Source organism: Rhododendron vialii, chromosome 13a, assembly GCF_030253575.1.
Source record: "Rhododendron vialii isolate Sample 1 chromosome 13a, ASM3025357v1".
In the NCBI taxonomy this organism is placed as follows: Eukaryota; Viridiplantae; Streptophyta; class Magnoliopsida; order Ericales; family Ericaceae; genus Rhododendron; species Rhododendron vialii.
This window is the reverse complement of record NC_080569.1, coordinates 20,033,967-20,052,029: the sequence shown is the minus strand read 5'-3', so window position 1 is coordinate 20,052,029 and position 18,063 is coordinate 20,033,967. Positions and strand designations below refer to the sequence as shown.

Sequence of the window (18,063 nt, the reverse complement as noted above, 5' to 3'; positions counted from 1 at the left end):
AGTAGTTCACTTTAGTTCACTTTATGCCACAAAAGTATGAAACACAAGGAGGAAAAGAGATGAAGTCACAATAAAACAAAAACAAAAAAAAACTGTTGCATAAAGCAAAACCTATACGTATATCCGAATCGTTGTCTTACGACGATATAACAGAAAGGCATTGTCTTATTAGAAATTATTTTGCCACTCACTTTTTTTTAACGTCATTTATTTGTAAATATATTTTTGCACAAAAAATATACTTGCAAAGGAGTGGCGTTAACAAAAAAACGAGTGGCAAAATCAGCAGCACTTATTATTACTGTTAAAAACAATTTAAGATTTGTTGGTGAGTTTGTTTTTCACATAATTGATTAGAATTTGATAACTTGGGTTCGGTATGCAATAAAAGTTATTTCTTGTAGATTCCTAATCTCGGCGCGAATAGTCTGTCATTCATTGATTGGGCCGGAGAGGAAATTAATCGATGTGCGGGTAAGCTGACCCGAACACTCCTTATCATAAATAAAAAAAAACCGATAAACCAGGTAGGAAAACAGAAATCACATACTACAAAAAAATAAAGATAAGAAAACTTCAAAGACTTCCCAAAACAGGAAAAAAGTGATGCATAAAGCGGAAAAATGTCGAATTCTGATTAATCCACTTACGTATTAAAATCAGTTTGTTTATGTTTTAAAAAAAAAAGAAGTCAAACGGTCTAACGCGTCCGCGGTCTCAATTGAAAATGCCACAAATATTCTGCTTTGCTAAGTTGAATCTCCCTCCGGCTCTCCCCTCTCTCTCTCTCTCTCTCTCTCTCTCTCTCTAAATTGAATGATTGGGGGGTGTGGGATTTTCATCTTCGATCCCACTAACCTCAATTCTCGTTTCTCAATTATCCAATCCGTATTCAAAAGTTTCCGCTCTATTCTCTCTCACTTCTTTTCTGTTTCTTCGATCTTTTCCCTCAACTAATTGAATTCACATCTTCCACAAGATTAGGTATTTTCTCAAACCCCTATACTCAAAACTTGATTCTTTAAACCCTCTCTCTCTCAAATTTTATATAGGCGATTCATAGGGCAATAGCTTGAGCTCATTGATATTGTATCCATACATAATCTGTAACGACATACGAAACCATTATCTTCCATCTATAAAGTCAATCAACTGTATTTCTGAACAACAATATCGTCTGATCTTAGTTGCATAATCTTTCACAATCTTTATTGCCCGTGGCTAGTACCATGAATTGTAGAAGTATGGGATGTTTTTAAAGGACGTTTTCACGCGCATTATGTGACTTAACGGCTCATAAATTTTACTCGAATCATATTTGTTTTGTTTTTTCTTTTCCCTTAGTTTTAGAATTGGCAATGAAGCTGTTAGTACGGGTAATAGAGGGCCGGAATATACCGGCGATGGATCCAAACGGATTGTGTGATCCGTATGTGAAACTACAGATGGGAAAGCAGAAGTTCAGGACTAAAGTGGTTAAAAAGTGCTTAAACCCGTCGTGGTGCGAAGAATTCACGTTCAAAGTGGAAGACTTGAAGGAGGAGCTCCTAGTCTCTGTTCTGGATGAAGACAAGTACTTGATTGATGACTTTGTTGGACAAATCAAGGTCCCCGTCTCCCGCGTTTTCGATTCCGATGATAAGTCTCTTGGCACTGCCTGGTATTCTCTGCAACCCAAGACCAAGAAGTCCAAGAACAAGGACTGTGGTATGTTGAAATGACACTTTCTTGTTTTTTTATTGTAGGCGTGTTTGTGATAGCCGTGGAAATGGATTTTAGATTGTAGCTTTGGATTATTCTATAAGATTGTAGATTCCATCATTCTGAGTTTTAGAGCTAGTGGGTATTCTTGTTTTGTAAAATTATGATTAAGCTGTAGCAAAAACTAGCGGTGTTTACCACATTTCTCTTGAGAGAAATGCTCCCGTTTTGAGTGTCCGATTTCTTATCTTATATGTAGTGATGTGCCTTTGTTCTTCTTTCTCGTGGATCCCGATCGGTCTTTTGGTTTTGTTAGGATTGATTGCCCCGGACACCTTCCTGAAAGGTGAGAGAAGGGGTTCACAAAGAGTGTTCAGTCAGAAGTGTAGCAGTCCGGATTTGGTTGTGAAAGCTATTGTGGCTAAAATTCGAGATTGGGTCTGCTCATGGGGGAGAGTTCCTTACTCCTATGAGCATAACATTCTTTGTCATAATTGGTCTATTTCTCCTTGAGTTTTTAGTAGATTTTAGGGGTTGGTTTAGCTGCGGCTTTGTTGTTGTTTGCTTTGCCTATGGGTATACCTTGGGCTTGTTTTTTGCTTTCTTGTGGTGGTTATAAAATTTTAACTTACCCAAAAAAAAAAAACTAGAAAATCTGTGTTGAAATGACTTCAAAATCCAAGCCCGAACTCTCAGTCTATGATCTGATTTTGGACTCTTTTTTAGCTTATAGAAATCCTTAAAATCTCCGAATTTGTTGATAGAATCTTTTTATAAACACTAACAAAATCTTTTTAAAAGCTACTGTATATTCTTTGCTCCTAAAATTTTACATAAACATGGTTAGATGAGCTTTCATTTTATCTTGATTTGAAACTGTCTGGATTCTTGGTATTTCTGTTTCCCTGCATATGATTAACTGTGTGTTTGGTTTTCATGTATGAGCTAAAACCATTGCCCATAATCAAATGCATGGTGATTTGCTTTTGTGACATGCTTTCAAAATTCAGGTCCAGTTACTTGATTTATAAATAGCCAGTTTTGATTGTACTCCCAAATTCTAAATATAACGTATTAGCTTTTGATTCTGCTGTATTATAGGGTAGTGCAATATGCTTTTTGTAGTATAGACAGGTGGTCGTGAATTAGAGGTTTTTTAAAATTTCATTGCCATATTGGTTATGCAGTTAATGAACATATGTGATTTTTGTGTCCAAGATTTTGAAACAGTTTCTAACTTCTGATTGAATCATCTATTTGGCTTTTTTTTGGGTTTCCGATAGGTGACATTCTTCTCACCATATGTTTCTCTCAAGGCAATTCTTTCATGGAGTTGCCTCTTGTTGGTCAAGCATCCCCCTCAAGGAAGTTTTCTGATACAACAATTGACTCACCTTCAAGGTTTTGTAGCAGCCCCTTGAGGTCAGCTTCTCCAATGAGGTTAGAAGGTATTTCTTCTTCCAAGGAAGAAAAGTTGCATCCCCCAACTTTTGCTGGTCGAATTGCTCAAATATTCCATAAAAATGGAGATTTGGCATCCAGCCCCTCTTCTAGTTCCACTGACTTGCCAGAGTTACTTGAAACTGCCAAACCTGAGGTTTCCGAGTCAAATAGTGAAGAGGAGTCATCTTCTGGTAGTTTTGAAGAAGCAATGAAAACAATGGAGTCAAGAGATCAAGGAAGTGAGATTCCAAGCAACTTACCCTCAGGGATAATTCTAGACCAACTATATTTGGTTGCACCACAAGAGCTGAACTCTTTACTATTTTCTCCAGATTCAAACTTTCATAGATCTGTGACAGAATTGCAAGGAACTACAGACCTGCAAATAGGACCTTGGAAATTTGAGAACAATGGTGAGAGCTTAAAGAGAGAACTTACTTATGTTAAGGGCCCCTCCAGATTAGTTAAGGCTACTAAAGGATTCGAGGAGCAAACATATCTTAAAGCTGATGGAAATGCATTTGCAGTTCTAGCAAGTGTCAGCACTCCAGATGTTCCATATGGAAGTACCTTTAAGACAGAATTGCTTTACTGCATTACCCCCGGGCCTGAGCTGCCATCAGGAGAACAGTCTTCACGATTAGTTGTATCCTGGAGAATGAATTTTCTGCAGAGTACTATGATGAAAGGTATGATAGAAGGTGGAGCCCGAGGAGGTCTGAAGGAAAGTTTTGAGCACTACATCAATTCATTATCTCAGCAATTGAAGATGGTTGATGCCAAGGACATTGCTTCCAATAAGGAACAGGTTTTGGCTACTCTACAGGTGGAGCCACAGTCGGATTGGAAGCTGGCAGCTCAGTATTTTGCTAATTTTACCATGTTATCTACCATTTTTTTGGGGATATATGTGCTTGTGCACATCTGGCTGGCAGCGCCTAGCATGATCCAAGGTCTCGAGTTTCTTGGGTTAGACTTGCCAGATTCAATTGGTGAAGTAATCGTGTGTGGGGTCTTGGTTCTTCAAGGTGAACGGGTGCTGGAGTTGATTTCACGCTTCATGCAGGCTAGAACACAAAAGGGTAATGCTCACATTTTCACCTGTCTTCTTAATGTTCTGGTTTTCGTACTTATTCTGATGGAATTCACCTTGTTTTACTGTCTAAATTTAGCCACTGACCATGGAGTTAAAGCACAAGGGGAAGGATGGTTGCTAACTGTTGCCTTGATTGAAGGAAGCAATGTGGCAGCTGTTGATTCAAGCGGACACTGTGATCCGTATGTGGTCTTTACTTGTAATGGGAAAACCAGAACCAGCTCAATCAAATTCCAGAAATCTGATCCTCAGTGGAATGGTGAATTCATTTTCCTTAAAGTCAACATCTCCATCAACTTAGTTTGGAGCTCGAAGTTCTGTCATTTATAAAAGCTGCAACTGTGCAAACTTTGGCCATATTATGTCAAAATCTATTCCTACTTAAATCTCTATCACACATGCCTTTATTTGATTGAGTTTGTCATTTCAACATCATTGGACTGCAGAAATATTTGAATTTGATGCAATGGATGAACCTCCATCTATGGTGGATGTGGAAGTTTTTGATTTTGATGGACCTTTTGACGAGCCTACATCCCTGGGGCATGCTGAAATCAACTTTTTGAAAAATAGCATCACAGATTTAGCCGATGTTTGGGTTCCTCTTCAAGGAAAGTTAGCTCAGGCATGTCAGTCGAAGCTGCATTTAAGAATTTTCTTGGACAATACTAGAGGAAGCAATGTTGTTAAAGAGTATTTAACTAAGATGGAGAAGGAGGTGGGAAAGAAGGTAAGTTGGACCTGATCTGTCCTGGAAATTCACGTTCCCGATTGATTTCATCTTTGGAGCCTTTAGAGTTCCATTAGTTACTTATTACTTTAATTGGAAACATCTGTAGATAAGACTTCGATCTCCTCAAACAAATTCAGCATTTCAGAAACTCTTTGGGCTTCCACCAGAGGAATTTCTCATCAATGATTTTACTTGTCACCTGAAACGCAAAATGCCTCTGCAGGTACTGTTGGAGTACTGTTGTATATTTTTCATTGCAATATTGGTTTTTTATGTTTGCCTTAAGATTTGATCTGTCTGATGTGGGTTACATATATGATATATCTATCTCATTACAGTTTGATTGTTCATGCACAGGGCCGCCTATTCTTATCTGCAAGAATAATAGGTTTCCATGGAGATCTCTTTGGACACAAGACCAACTTCTATTTTTTGTGGGAGGACATAGAAGATATTCAAGTGGTTGCTCCTACTTTATCATCAATGGGTAGTCCAATTGTTGTCATGACTTTAAGGCCAGGCAAAGGTGAGGATGCAAGGCATGGTGCAAAGACACGAGATCAAGAAGGCAGGCTAAAGTTCCATTTCCAGTCTTTTGTATCTTTCAATGTTGCTCACAGGTACTACCAAGTGCACAATATCCAAACTTAGTTTTTCTTGGTCCTAATAAATTGCTGAACATTTTGATTTTATCGCTTTTGCCGCTGTTTCGTTAAGTTATAGAACCACCCTTTTCTCCTAAATATTTTTTAGTGTCAAATGCATTTTGACATAATTACATGAGCATGCACAAAAGAATAAAATAGTATATTGTAATAAATCTAAGTTCTCAGGACTTAACCCGAATAGCTAACTTTTGGATACATATCCTCATTATTTAAGATTGAGGGTCTTGCGAGGTGCAAATGCACTTTCACATTGATACTCGTACAATTGAGGGTCTTGCGAGGTGCAACATGGATGCACTTTCACACCGATACTCGTACGTAGCCAAGGTAACATAGCCCAGAGGTACATAAGAAAATCTTCCATCATGTGCCAGATTACGCTCTTCAACAGATTGTGCAACAACTGGGAAAACATGTAACATAATGAATGCATATTTCTCTGACACCCTGAGAGGAGTGGCTACTAAAAGTCAAACTAACCCAATCATGAAACAAATGTCTATCTCAGTACCTGAAGGATAAACTATAGAAACCGACACATGAATAAGCTTGATACTTTTGTACTCCCTCCGTCCCATATTGGATGGCAATTTTGGGGAAATTCAAAATTTATCCAGACACAATGATTACACCCTTTCTAATAAAACTTTCCAAAAATACCCTTTCATTTTGAAAACAACTCACAGTTGGCAACCAAACTGTTAAACTAACGGAATCCAAGTAAGAAAATCTTGGCGGCAAAGTGTACTTAAGTATCTTTTTGGCCTTTTGTTAAAGTAATTTGAATAGTTTAAGACAAGGGCAAAATGGGAAGATCAAGTGTTTTCATGCTTTTACTTTTCAAAATGGACATCCGTTTTGGGACGGCAAAAAGCTTCAAATATGACATCCATTTTGGGACGGAGGGGGTATCTCATAAAAATCTGAAACATATAGCAGACACGTTTTAGTAGGTGGAGAATAAACTGCAAAACACTGCAGCTAAACAATAGGAGGAGGGACCAGAGAACACCATAACGAGGCTAAAGGGAGAACAAACTAAGCAACTCAACCATTACTAGGAATTGGACTTTTGCTGTTGTTCTGTCACTGATAACTCTTCCAGCTAATTATCATTTACAAACTCTGTACCAGCAAGCATTCCCTGGTAATGGAGGAGTGTTCCAAGAAATCAACTCTAGACCGCTGGAGAACTAATCCTAGAAACCCTGGTGGTATTCCCAGTAATGAAGCCTGCAGATGAATGGGCATCCTCAAGTGCCTCTGAGTTACTGTTATTTGTCTTGCTTCCCTAAAATGACTATTTCAACTATGTTATCGACTCTTCTTGACTCTAGTATCAGCAATTGTATTCTAGTCATGCTAAGACTCTATGTTGTCCTAAGTTTCGTAGCTCTAATTCAATCAAAATGGTTCTTTCTCATTACTAGAAGTTTGATCATTTTGGTGCATTTGGGTCTTTTCATGGCCATGAACAATTCCATTTATGATTTTTTTTTTTCATTTGGAAATCAATATCCTTACAGTTTGTTCCCCTAGGGTGTTTTGTGATGAGCTCCCCTTCATACCCCATCTCTCAATATCTCTCCATACCCCCACTTTCGGCCTCTTCTCGGGCCCAAAACTATGATCCAAGCCATTTATATTGTAAAGTCGGCCACATGGAATATCTCTACAAAAAATAAGATTAAAATTTTGATAGATGAGTTCACAAAAAAGTGCACATTGCTTGATAAAATGGACTGTTCATGTTTAATTTTTACTTGTCGTTCATGTTATAGGACAAAATACAATTTGTTCACAAGGTGGGCTATGGAGAAGTAAGGAGAGATGGGAGTGTGGAAGGGAGCAGAACTTGGTGTTTTGATGCTAAGAACTTTTGTGTTTCTCTTCTGTTCTTAAAGATCAGTGTTCGTCATATTTACTGTTTACTTCTTGCCTAAAGTTTTATAGTTGTTTCTATATTTTTTTTAATCTTTCCAGTCACTTTCTGTTTTTGTTATTTGTTTTCACTACGGTTCTCTGTGTCTTGACTGCATCTTTTGGCATAACTGCTTATTCCTTACCTTGGGACTGACTTGGCTATCCAGCGTTTACAAAAGTCAAAGTGCTTCTGAAATGGATTTGTAAATTTGGCCAATAGGGATAAAAGAACTGTATATGTAAACTTTCTTTGTCACGTAACGATATTTGTGTTCTCATGTCATACGTGCTCATTTGGTCGGCACATAAGCTATTGATAATTGCAATCATGTTTCCTTTTCTATGAGTAGATTGTAGAAAGGAGTTATTTGAATCCCTTACAGAAACAGTGTTTTTAGACCATCTTTGTGTCCCTGTACATGGGTATTGTAGTACATTAATAAGTTCCTAGGTTCAAGCTTGAAGCATCACATTTGCCGATATTTTTGTTGCTAATTTCGGCCTGAACTCTCTATTCCTATATATACATACTAATTTGACGACAACATATAGGTTGGGATCATCTTGGTAACATTAAGAGCAGTCATTACTAATGAGTGGCTTTTGATGATTGCTTGACATCAATTCACAAAGTCAATGGTTTGATACCCTGAAAATTATATACTATTATTTCTTGTTGTGACTCAGCTGTAATGATCCTTAACAGGACTATCATGGCACTTTGGAAGGCAAGAGCATTGAGTCCGGAGCAGAAGGTACTGATAGTTCAGGAAGAATCGGAAACTAAAAACCTCGAAGTAGTTGAGGAAGAAGGTGAAGCTAAAAGTATCCAAACAGAAGAGAGTGGATCCTTCGTGGGCCTTGGGGATGTCAGCATGTCTCTGGTTTATTCATCTGTTCTCTCTGTCCCTGTGAGCCTCTCTTTTAACTTCATTAGTCAACTCTCTCTCTCTCTCTCTCTCTCTCTCTCTCTCTCTCCCTCTCTCCATGTGTATGTGATGGCATCTGCGGTTGTGATTCAGGCAAATATATAGTTGGGTGAAGCTCCTTCCTTCTTCCACCCATTGAAGAATCCATCCTAAGCTCTTTATAGAAATCTCGAAGTAGATCCCTGTTAGATTTCTTGGAGGATTACAACCTAAAACCAATTGGCAATAGGTGGAGTAGCCTCTAGCTTTTATTAACCAAGCTTGGGTGGCTTAGATGAACGATGTGGGATAAAGTCTAAGTGTTTAACATAACCTAGATATTTGATGTGTTTGTGGCTCGTGTCTATGCCCGCGCGTGCGTGTTTCTTTGTCTGTCTGCATGGGAGGGCATCTGCATTTGTGCTTGACGCAAATTTTTTAGTTGAGTAGCTCCTTCCTTCCACCCATTGAAGTATCCATTCTATGCTTTTTAGTCTTCATAGAAGTCTCGGAGTAGATGCCTCAACCGGTATGTCATATGTTTGTTAGTGATATGGTTTCCCATCGTTGGTACAGAACGTGATGGATGTGGCTATCAAATTGTTTGTTGAACTAATCATCAAATATATCTGTCCTGCACCTTCTGTCTGTGCCATGCGGTAGCAATATATGCTGGGATGGTCGGGCACTTGAATGACACTCCCGCAGAAATTATCATTCTTCAGGCGTGTGCACTCATGCAGACATATTTGCATATTTCCATTCTTATCTTGTTAATTTGTTTAGCTATGTATGCCTTTAATCAATAACTGACTACCAAATTGAATTTTGTGGCCACATCAGACAAATTTCTTCATGGAATTATTCAATGGGAGTGAATTGGAGCGCAAGGTGATTGAGAGGGCTGGTTGTCTTAATTATTCTTACAGTCCTTGGGAACTTGACAAGGCTGATGTATATCAGAGGCAGACTTATTACAAATTTGATAAGCGTATCTCCCGTTATAGAGGAGAGGTGACAAGCACACAGCAAAGGTCTCCCCTTTCTAATAAAAATGGCTGGCTTATAGAAGAGGTCATGACTCTCCACGGGATTCCACTTGGAGACTATTTCACTGTATGAACACCAACACTGCTTTGTGTGACTATACGCTTGTGTTTTTATGTTGCGTGAGAATCTTTCTGTAATTTACCTTTTGCATGGCTCAAATGTGTTCCTATCCAACTGAACGACATATTGTTTCAATTTGTAGCTTCACCTGAGATACCAAGTAGAAGATATACCCTCAAGATCCACAGGATGTAATGTCCAAGTGCTTTTCGGGTTGGAATGGCTGAAAAACAGTAGACATCAGAAAAGGATGACAAAGAACATCCTTTCAAATCTGCAAGATCGACTAAGGATTATGTTTGGTGTAATTGAGAAGGAATTTGCTTTGGGAAAGTAGATGGGTCCAGTGTGTTATTGTTGGTGTCTTTGACGTCAGTGAACAAATTGGGTAGAGCTAATCTTTTTCAATGACCCTACCATTTCGTGATCACCGAGTTCTTCAGCAAAAGCTAGCATTGTTACACTGACTACGTGGGACGATACATGGGCTTGATACTCTGGACTGGATTAGTTCCTTACCCAAATGAGTTTTTGCAGTTTGAGCTCCGTCCGGAGAAAACTCCATGCTTGTTGGCTATGTACGCTTGGTTGAAAGTTTTTTGAAATTTCTGAAGTGTTCGTTGGACTGGGACATCATTTTCTTGGTTCACAGAGCTTGGTTGAAAGTTGGAACTCCATTCGGCGGCACATTCCAGTGAATCTATGAGCTTTTTCTTTCATAGGTCCTGGCGTAAACTGAGATATTGCTTCTGTTCTATCAGTTTGCGAGGAGACGTAGTCTAGAAGGAGAAATATCCCAGATGTGTTGCATTGAAATTTTTGCAATCGATGACGGATTTTACATGATCCATCATGATGTTAACATCCGAACGTTTGGTTTTACGATGACCAATTAGAATAAGTACTTACAATACGTGTATATTAATGATTAATGTATGTATTCATTTTTTTTTTTTGGTACAAATAAAGGACTTTTGTGTATTTTTCTAATGAAAATTATATATGGATACAATTGGAGCATCCGTGGTAATGAAAGTCTTCATTTTCTTTTCTTTTCTTTTCTTTTTTTGGTAATGAAATGAAAGTCTTCATGTTCTTGCCGTTGGGTTGTGCCGCATTCATGCCGGCCATTAATCGTCTAATATTTGTTTGGAACTTTATAACGTCCGCAAAGAACTTTTTGCCAAAAATAAGTTTCCATGATGTTAATGTGCAACAGAAACTAGTGGGGTCTATTACAAAGGGAGCTAGGAAAACAAAGAGAATTCTGTTTACGCGCGCATGAATTAATCCAACTTATTTACAGCGTAACGTTTCTAAAACATTTATTTAAATAAAAAGAGAGACCGAAGTTAGAATTTTCTCACACTATTTGAGATTCTAAAAAAGATAAGAAAAGTAAGTGGAAAAAAAAAAATAGATTGGGGATTGATGTTTTTCAGCCAAAAATCATCCAATGAAAAAGATAACTTCAAATTAAAATTTTTTTTTTTGAACAGCAAAAAAATTTACTCCATGAATCTTTGAAATTGATACAATTAAAGGAACAAGGACTTGAACAATATCGTAACCCTAAACAAAGTGAGAACAATCCTATGCCCAAAAATTCAAGATCCAAATTCAAGATTGACAAAAAGTCAACCAAGGAAACATCTATTGAGACAAGCCAACACCTAAAACTTCAAATTAATTGTAGTGCAGTGGTGCTTCATGTCAACGTAGGAGATGCAAAGTTATGAAACTGCTATCAGGACCGTGATGGTACAAAGTTACTAACGTACGTGGTTTAACATTCCACCCATGGTTTAACATTAATTGCCTAATTCAAATTTTCGACTATTGATAAACTGCTAAAATTATACTAGTATTCAACTTCATTTTATGAAAATATTTGATTTCTAATATGATAAATTACTAGTTAACTGTTAGTAGTTGTACTATCACGTAGCAAATTTGCCAAACAACCGCAGCGCGACTGCAACCGGAAAATCCCTCTCTTTTGCCCCAAAAAATTCAGTCACCACACCTCCTTCAATCATTGCAAACTTGCTACCCACACTCCACCATTTTCACCTGCGTGCATGTTGACCCTAAGCTTGTTTTAGATAAATAAGGGTCTTAGATGATGTTAGTGTACAGGTCGATGCACAAAATTTGTATTTGATGCATATCCCGTCTGGACGCTCGAATGGCCATGTCCGGACAGTTGTGCCTTCGATTGTTCCGATAGACCAAACTTGCACTCGCTGTTTTTCTCGTCCGGACAAATTTCGCATTTGTTGTATGTCTAACTCTGGTAACAGTCCCTTTTGACCTAGCAAACATTTGAGTTCGGAAATGTTTCACACGAAGTTATTGCTCCTTAAAATAACGTTTCAACCCAACTTGAATCACTGCAATTGAACAACTAAGCTGAAAGAAACTAAGCTAAAAAAACAAAAACAAAAAACAACTAAGCTGAAAGATCATTTTGCTTTGTTGCACGTTTTGACCGACTTGACCCTTGAAACAACCAAAAAAATTTGCTCTCAACCCTAGCCACCACATCTTCTCGATCTTCTCCCTTCCCCTCCCCCCGTGGGTTCCATACCCGTGTGCGGCGGCGGGAGGGGGAGGCCATGGTATTACCGACTCCATTTCTTTGTTTTTGTTTTTTTTCATTCTGTCTCTCCAAATCTACGATTTGTCGTCTAATCTGTGAGAGTTTTGTCTCTCATTCTACGAGAGTTTTGTCTCTCGTTCAACGAGAGTTATTAGTTTCGTCTTTGAAATTTTGTCTACAGATCAGGTTCTCTCAATCGAGGTTGTTTCACAACGATATTTATATTTCAGCGTTCTATCCCTACATGATGTCTTTGGCGAGGCAACCCGCGGCGGCTTGGCAGATTTGTAGTTCTTGGGAGTTCATGGATGCGTTCATACTTGTCTGGAGTGCATCTGATCGTCTGGGTATTTAGTGTCTTTTGTCCTTAACTTTGCACTTTTTCTCGTTTGAGACTCCTAATTAGTTGTTAGGCAGTTTAAAAGTGTCGCAATTGCGTCAGGTCATGTCTAGGTTAGGATGAAAAGACATCGATTGCCTTGTAATTTACTTATTTTCTATTTGTTAGACGATTAGTTTGGCTTTGTCCAAGTTCTTTGTAATGATCTCCGTTTTGTAAGTGTCACTGGGCGTTTATCAATACAATCTTCTTACTTTTGTATTAAAAAAAAAACCCTTGAAACTCGTGTGAACCTCTTGTACGGACGTTTATGTAACGGAACTAAATTTCCATGTTATGTCTACACTTTGGACGTACATTGTGATTAATTGTTATGTCGATTTGAGATGTTGTACCATGCTTGCATAGATGTGTAACCTATTGTTATTCCGAGTATGCCCATGCATAATTTTGTTAATCAACGGGCTAGTTATCAAAGGGTATAGAGATGTCTTGAGTTGTGCTATGACTTGAACCATGCTATGTCTTGAGTCATATCATATCCTATAGTGAGTGAGCTGTGGAATATGGGAACACTAGCGAATGCCCGCGCCTAAAGGCACGGCGCAACACATTTTGAAAAAAACTAAATCGAATTGCCATTTTTAGGCACGGCGCGACACATTTTGGAAAAAACAAAATTGAATTGCCATTTTTCTGGAATTTACCACCCCACCGATAAAGACAAAATCTCCTATAAGTCATTTTCTTAAATAAACTTCCAATAGGGTCCATTTATTCAAATTATGTACCATGAGAGTGGAAAAAGTACCCCACTTGATTCCACCGGGCTTTCCCTTGAGACTGCATGACGGTAAAAATCATAACATTGCCTATTAAAAAAGAACCACCAATGACAAACATGTTCTATTAACCATTCTCCTTCCCATTTTGATGCCAATGACAATAGCAAGAAGTAACTAATTAAACGCAATAAGACTAAAACAAACACATGCCCATTTTAGCTTACACTTTAAAGGGGACATGACCAAGTCTATTATTTTTTGGTATGTACACAAATGACAGGAACCGCATAAAGGCCGCATTGCCTCTCACATTCAGCTGCTACAATGTTAGCTGCAAGAAGATTTCCCTTTTGGAAATCACAATTGAGTGTTTCATATTAACACCACCATTGAGTCTCGCCAACATAATCCAGAACATCAGTCACTTAATTAATTTGCCCCTCTTGTGGAGTGTGATTCATAGAGCTCTTACTACAAATCTGACAATTCTCAATCAGATTCCTATGAGGGCGATGAGGAGCTGGATTTTCTTTGGTTAGATTCACTACTTGCAGCAAATCCATCTCCATTTCCACTTGAGTCTCTCCTTGTCCGAGGATGCACTCCTGAATTCCATGCTCCTTTGTCATCCATAAGCACACCACCAAAGTCAACAGCTTCTTGATTACCCTTGGAGCATTGCAAGTACTCAATTTCACGTTGAACCACAATATGCAATTATTAGAATGTAGTATCACCAGTTTTTCAAAAAGCATTTTTTAAGTGCCATCAAAAAGGGCAGCCTCATAGCCAATATACCCATACATGCCTTCCCCATTCGAAACCTTCCATATCTCCACATCTGAAAAATAAAATACGTTGAACTACATTATGCAATTAAGTTCAGAACTTGAGAAATGATTTATTCACACCTGAATTAAAACCAAATCAAAATTTTGCCCAAATGAAATTGGACACATTAAGAACTTGAGAAATGATTTATTCTATTTCTTCGTCCATTTCAAGTTTTCTCATATGGGCACATTAAGTTTTTGAGTAAGTCAGTTAATACTCTCTCGAAACAAATAGCTGCTTCAATTCACACAACTATTCAACCCAATGGTCATTACAAAGGCCATTATGCATGCCACACTTGATACTAATGCTGCCACACTTGATACTAATGCTGGAAGGCAAGGTATTCAAAAGGGATTAAATAAAGCAGAGAAACTATCAGTAAAACTCCTTAGTAAAAGCCAATAACAAACCAAATAAATTTCTGAAGGCCCATAATTCTTTTTGTTAATTGTTCATGATAGTGAACTAAAAGCCACGTAAAGAATAAAAAGAAGAAGGAATGGGCCTTATCTTAATTATTCAATTTTCATCTATACACCATGAATGCAAAGTTTAACAAAAACATGAATTCTACTTATGAAGATTAAAAATCATGTTAGAAACCCCCAAGTTAAGGATTGACCAAAAGAATAAGAAAGGTACTGAATGAGTACACGTTTTTACCCCTGGTTGTTATCGTTGTCGTGATTTCGCTAGAGGAGATGGAGGACAGAAAAGAAGACGGGCCGAATCACTCCATGGTGGTGATGGGATGATGTTGGTGGTCATCGGTGGACGGGCCTACTGCTGCAAGGGGAGGTTCTTTGTCTTTGATCAGGGGCAAGGTGAGCGGTGGTGTGGGTGGAGGATGGGGGAGACGTGTGTTAAAAAGTCGCTTCCTGCACGAAAGATAAAATTTTGGGTTCAATATAGAAATCATTCATCTACAAATCTATCACAAAATGAATGAAGGAGAACCAATTTCAATACATGAACCACATATTTGATATGCATATCTAAATGTGGTCATAGTTTTCAGCTTTTAACATTTCTCATCCATAAAAACCGCAAAAACTGCATCATTGAAAAATAGTTTTGAGGCTCATGTCATGGAACTAAATTGGTATTGCCATCACAACTTTCGCCACTAACCACATCCTAACAACCACGAAACAAAAACATTTTGCTCCCAAAAGAATCAATTTGCTCTCCATTATCTTGGCGTTCTTTCATATAGGCTTTTTAACAAACGCTACATATGCATCTTTTCCAGACCCACACGGCTTACCAATCTGAACATGAAAATAACTTATCAAGCACGCAAGTATGAAACAATGGCTACTATGTAGTCAGTCAAGTTCCACAAATAAGAACAGTATGAATTTTCAACAGTATCAACAATTTGATTTATAGCATGCACTATGAATTTTAGAATTTTAGAAATGCAGTTCAAGATAGATGGTTGAGAGAGAGACGTAAAACCTTTGCTCCGATCACCGATGAAGGGTCACCCACTCATTGAAATGCAGTTCCCTTTGGTGGTTTCCCACCACTGAATCACAATACCAAGGATTTAGACAAATGAAATCAAACATGAAGCGGGAATTGAACTCCATAAATAAATGATGATGAGAGGAAAAAATCGTAGTACTTGCTCCGTTTGGTGCAAACACTCAGACTCGCCATCAAAAATCCACCCGGCACACCTCTGGGCTTAAACAATTGCTGCTAAAGAAACAACCACTTGGCCGCTGCTGCTGCCGGAAAAACTCCCTCCGCCGCCGCCTACTAATCATGACTGAAGTGGAACTGATTGTCTGCCTTTTGATTAAGTATAGTATACGTGAATGTTTTTTCCAATCCACAAAACTCATAACATCATCAAAACTAAAGGAGTAAAGGACCTAATTTATCCAATGAGCACTTAGGACTTTCCGACAGATCACCACATCGTAAAAGAATAGTACCTGAAAAGAGAATAATAACAAAAGAAAATTTTAAATTAGGCCCACGACACCACATGAGATTTTTGATAAAAAAAAATTGACATAACAAAATATAAGAAAGGGAAAAATCACCGATATGGAAGTTTTAACAGGCTTTGAGCACAAAATTCATAACACTATTCCTGGAAAAAAAATCAAGCATCAATCATAGGTGGAGCTTTTAATCTAATTCCTCACCATCCCTAAGCTCACCATGGTTTGCCCAATGCCTGAAACAAATCACTTAATGGTTTTGCTTCCCCCAACTCATCCCTACTAATACACCCATAGCCAAATCCAAGTTTTTGAAGCTCTAAGTTTTAAAAAATAAGCTGCTCAAATCGAATGACTCGATAATGGCCTTTACACTATAAAGACAAATAAGTATCAATACATATCTATAGATAAATGTACCCCTTTTGCCGGCGGAATGCCAACCTGAAGTTCTGATGTTGACCGCCGACGCTTTTGTCAACCCTTCGTTCCCTTTGAAAACCCATTACTCTGCAGTTTGCAGCCGCAGTTTTTTTAAACAGGATAAAAGCCAAATTCGAAAACCAAATTCAAATCCAAGATAAAAACCCTAATCTGGAATTCCAATAATGCTAACCAGGTTTAGTAATTTACCTTAGATCAATTGAACTCGAAAATAATGCGTGGGTGGATTTGCTCTTTCCGGTTTGGGAATATTTTGGCTTACTTGAATACATGGTGATTGGTGGTAGATGAGGCAGTCGGAAAAATAAGAGCTGCCACCCAGTAGATCAGTAGATGGAAGGTACACAGAGAGAGAGAGAGAGAGAGAGAGAGAGAGAAAGAGAGAGCACGCACCTTACGGAGGAGTACTTCATTGGTGTCTGGACTGTAGCAATCGGAGGTGTCGAGGAAGGTGATGCTGCTCTTGATCGCGCGCCGGTCGGTGGTGGCTCGCCGCGCCAGTCGGTGGAGCTAGGAAAGCGATCGAAGAGAGGGAGACAGAAGGAGGGTGAGGTATGGGAATACGGTTAGGGTTTCACAGAATGTCTGCGTTTCTACGTTTCAAATTTTGGAAATCTAATCCTAGTTTTACCAAAATGCCATTTATGATAACCCTTGGATGGATCAAATATTTACAAAAATGCCATAGTAGAATGAAGGGTAGAGATTTATGTAGGCATGAGGATAAATCTAGAGCGTTGATTGTCTTTTGAATTCAAACACAGCTCTATTTTATTATATAGATAGTGTATGTGATCATTGTGTACACTGTACAGGAACATCATGATTGGTGATTGAATAGATAATGGGTAATAAGTCTTGTGCTTTGAATTGAGTTGAGTCTTGAGTTGTGTTGTGTCTTGAGCCATCCTATATCTTGCGACTTGTCATGGCATACAATGAATTAGGCTTGACGTATGGGAGCATAGGATCATATTGTAGAGAAAGATCACATTATTTGACATGGTGGATAAATTGTGATTGATAACAACATTAGGGGATTCATAAAAAGATGATTTGTTACTTTTCGCATTTATATGATTTATTACTTGTTAGTGTAATTATCATGTTGTCATGTCATGCAATGGGGCAAACGGTAGTTTACTTTATTTTACTCAATGTCTGTCACTTGCTACGTTGACCTGACATTTCGCCTCAGGCATAGATGGAACCGAGCTAGATCAACTGTGACGATATTGTAGAAGTCGCAAATGTCGCTAGAACCAAGAAGATAATGGAACCTAGGGTGCAGATGTTGCTGGTACCTAGGAGATAGTAGAACCTAAGGTCAGGACCGACTCTAGTATTTTAGAGGCTTAAAGCAAATTTAGAAAATGAAGCCTTTAGTGTTTTTAACAAAAAAAATTCAATATATAAAAAGATTAAACATGGTATTTTAGCTTTCATAATTTAACTAAAATTGACTTTTAAAATAATTCATACCATTAAAGAAAAAAATGAATCAAACGTAACGAT

At 38.1% G+C, this 18,063-nt stretch overlaps 1 protein-coding gene and 1 long non-coding RNA gene across 5 annotated transcripts; one reads left to right on the top strand and one right to left on the bottom strand.

Annotated features, from left to right (window-relative positions):
• Nucleotides 1-754: 754 nt before the first annotated feature.
• On the top strand, nucleotides 755-10,602 carry LOC131312668 (C2 and GRAM domain-containing protein At1g03370). Of its 2 annotated transcripts, none has more exons than XM_058340588.1 (10): nucleotides 755-984; nucleotides 1,351-1,707; nucleotides 2,985-4,226; nucleotides 4,317-4,499; nucleotides 4,687-4,970; nucleotides 5,080-5,196; nucleotides 5,331-5,593; nucleotides 8,271-8,475; nucleotides 9,316-9,588; nucleotides 9,725-10,602. In XM_058340588.1, exons 2-10 carry the CDS (start codon nucleotides 1,359-1,361, stop codon nucleotides 9,917-9,919), a joined length of 3,111 nt encoding a protein of 1,036 aa, XP_058196571.1. In that variant the 5' UTR covers nucleotides 755-984; nucleotides 1,351-1,358; the 3' UTR covers nucleotides 9,920-10,602. The 2 variants fall into 2 exon arrangements, with proteins under 2 accessions (XP_058196571.1, XP_058196570.1); XM_058340587.1 differs by having other exon boundaries at nucleotides 1,345-1,707.
• Nucleotides 10,603-13,628: 3,026 nt separating this feature from the next.
• LOC131313646 (uncharacterized) lies at nucleotides 13,629-17,261 on the bottom strand. Of its 3 annotated transcripts, XR_009196261.1 has the most exons (5): nucleotides 16,942-17,261; nucleotides 16,738-16,805; nucleotides 16,525-16,614; nucleotides 14,810-15,024; nucleotides 13,629-14,150 (listed from the first exon to the last, which is right to left on the bottom strand). It is a non-coding gene; the product is annotated as an uncharacterized LOC131313646 (long non-coding RNA). The 3 variants fall into 3 exon arrangements; XR_009196260.1 differs by lacking the exon at nucleotides 16,942-17,261 and having other exon boundaries at nucleotides 16,738-16,824; XR_009196259.1 differs by lacking the exons at nucleotides 16,738-16,805; nucleotides 16,942-17,261 and having other exon boundaries at nucleotides 16,525-16,731.
• Nucleotides 17,262-18,063: the final 802 nt, after the last annotated feature.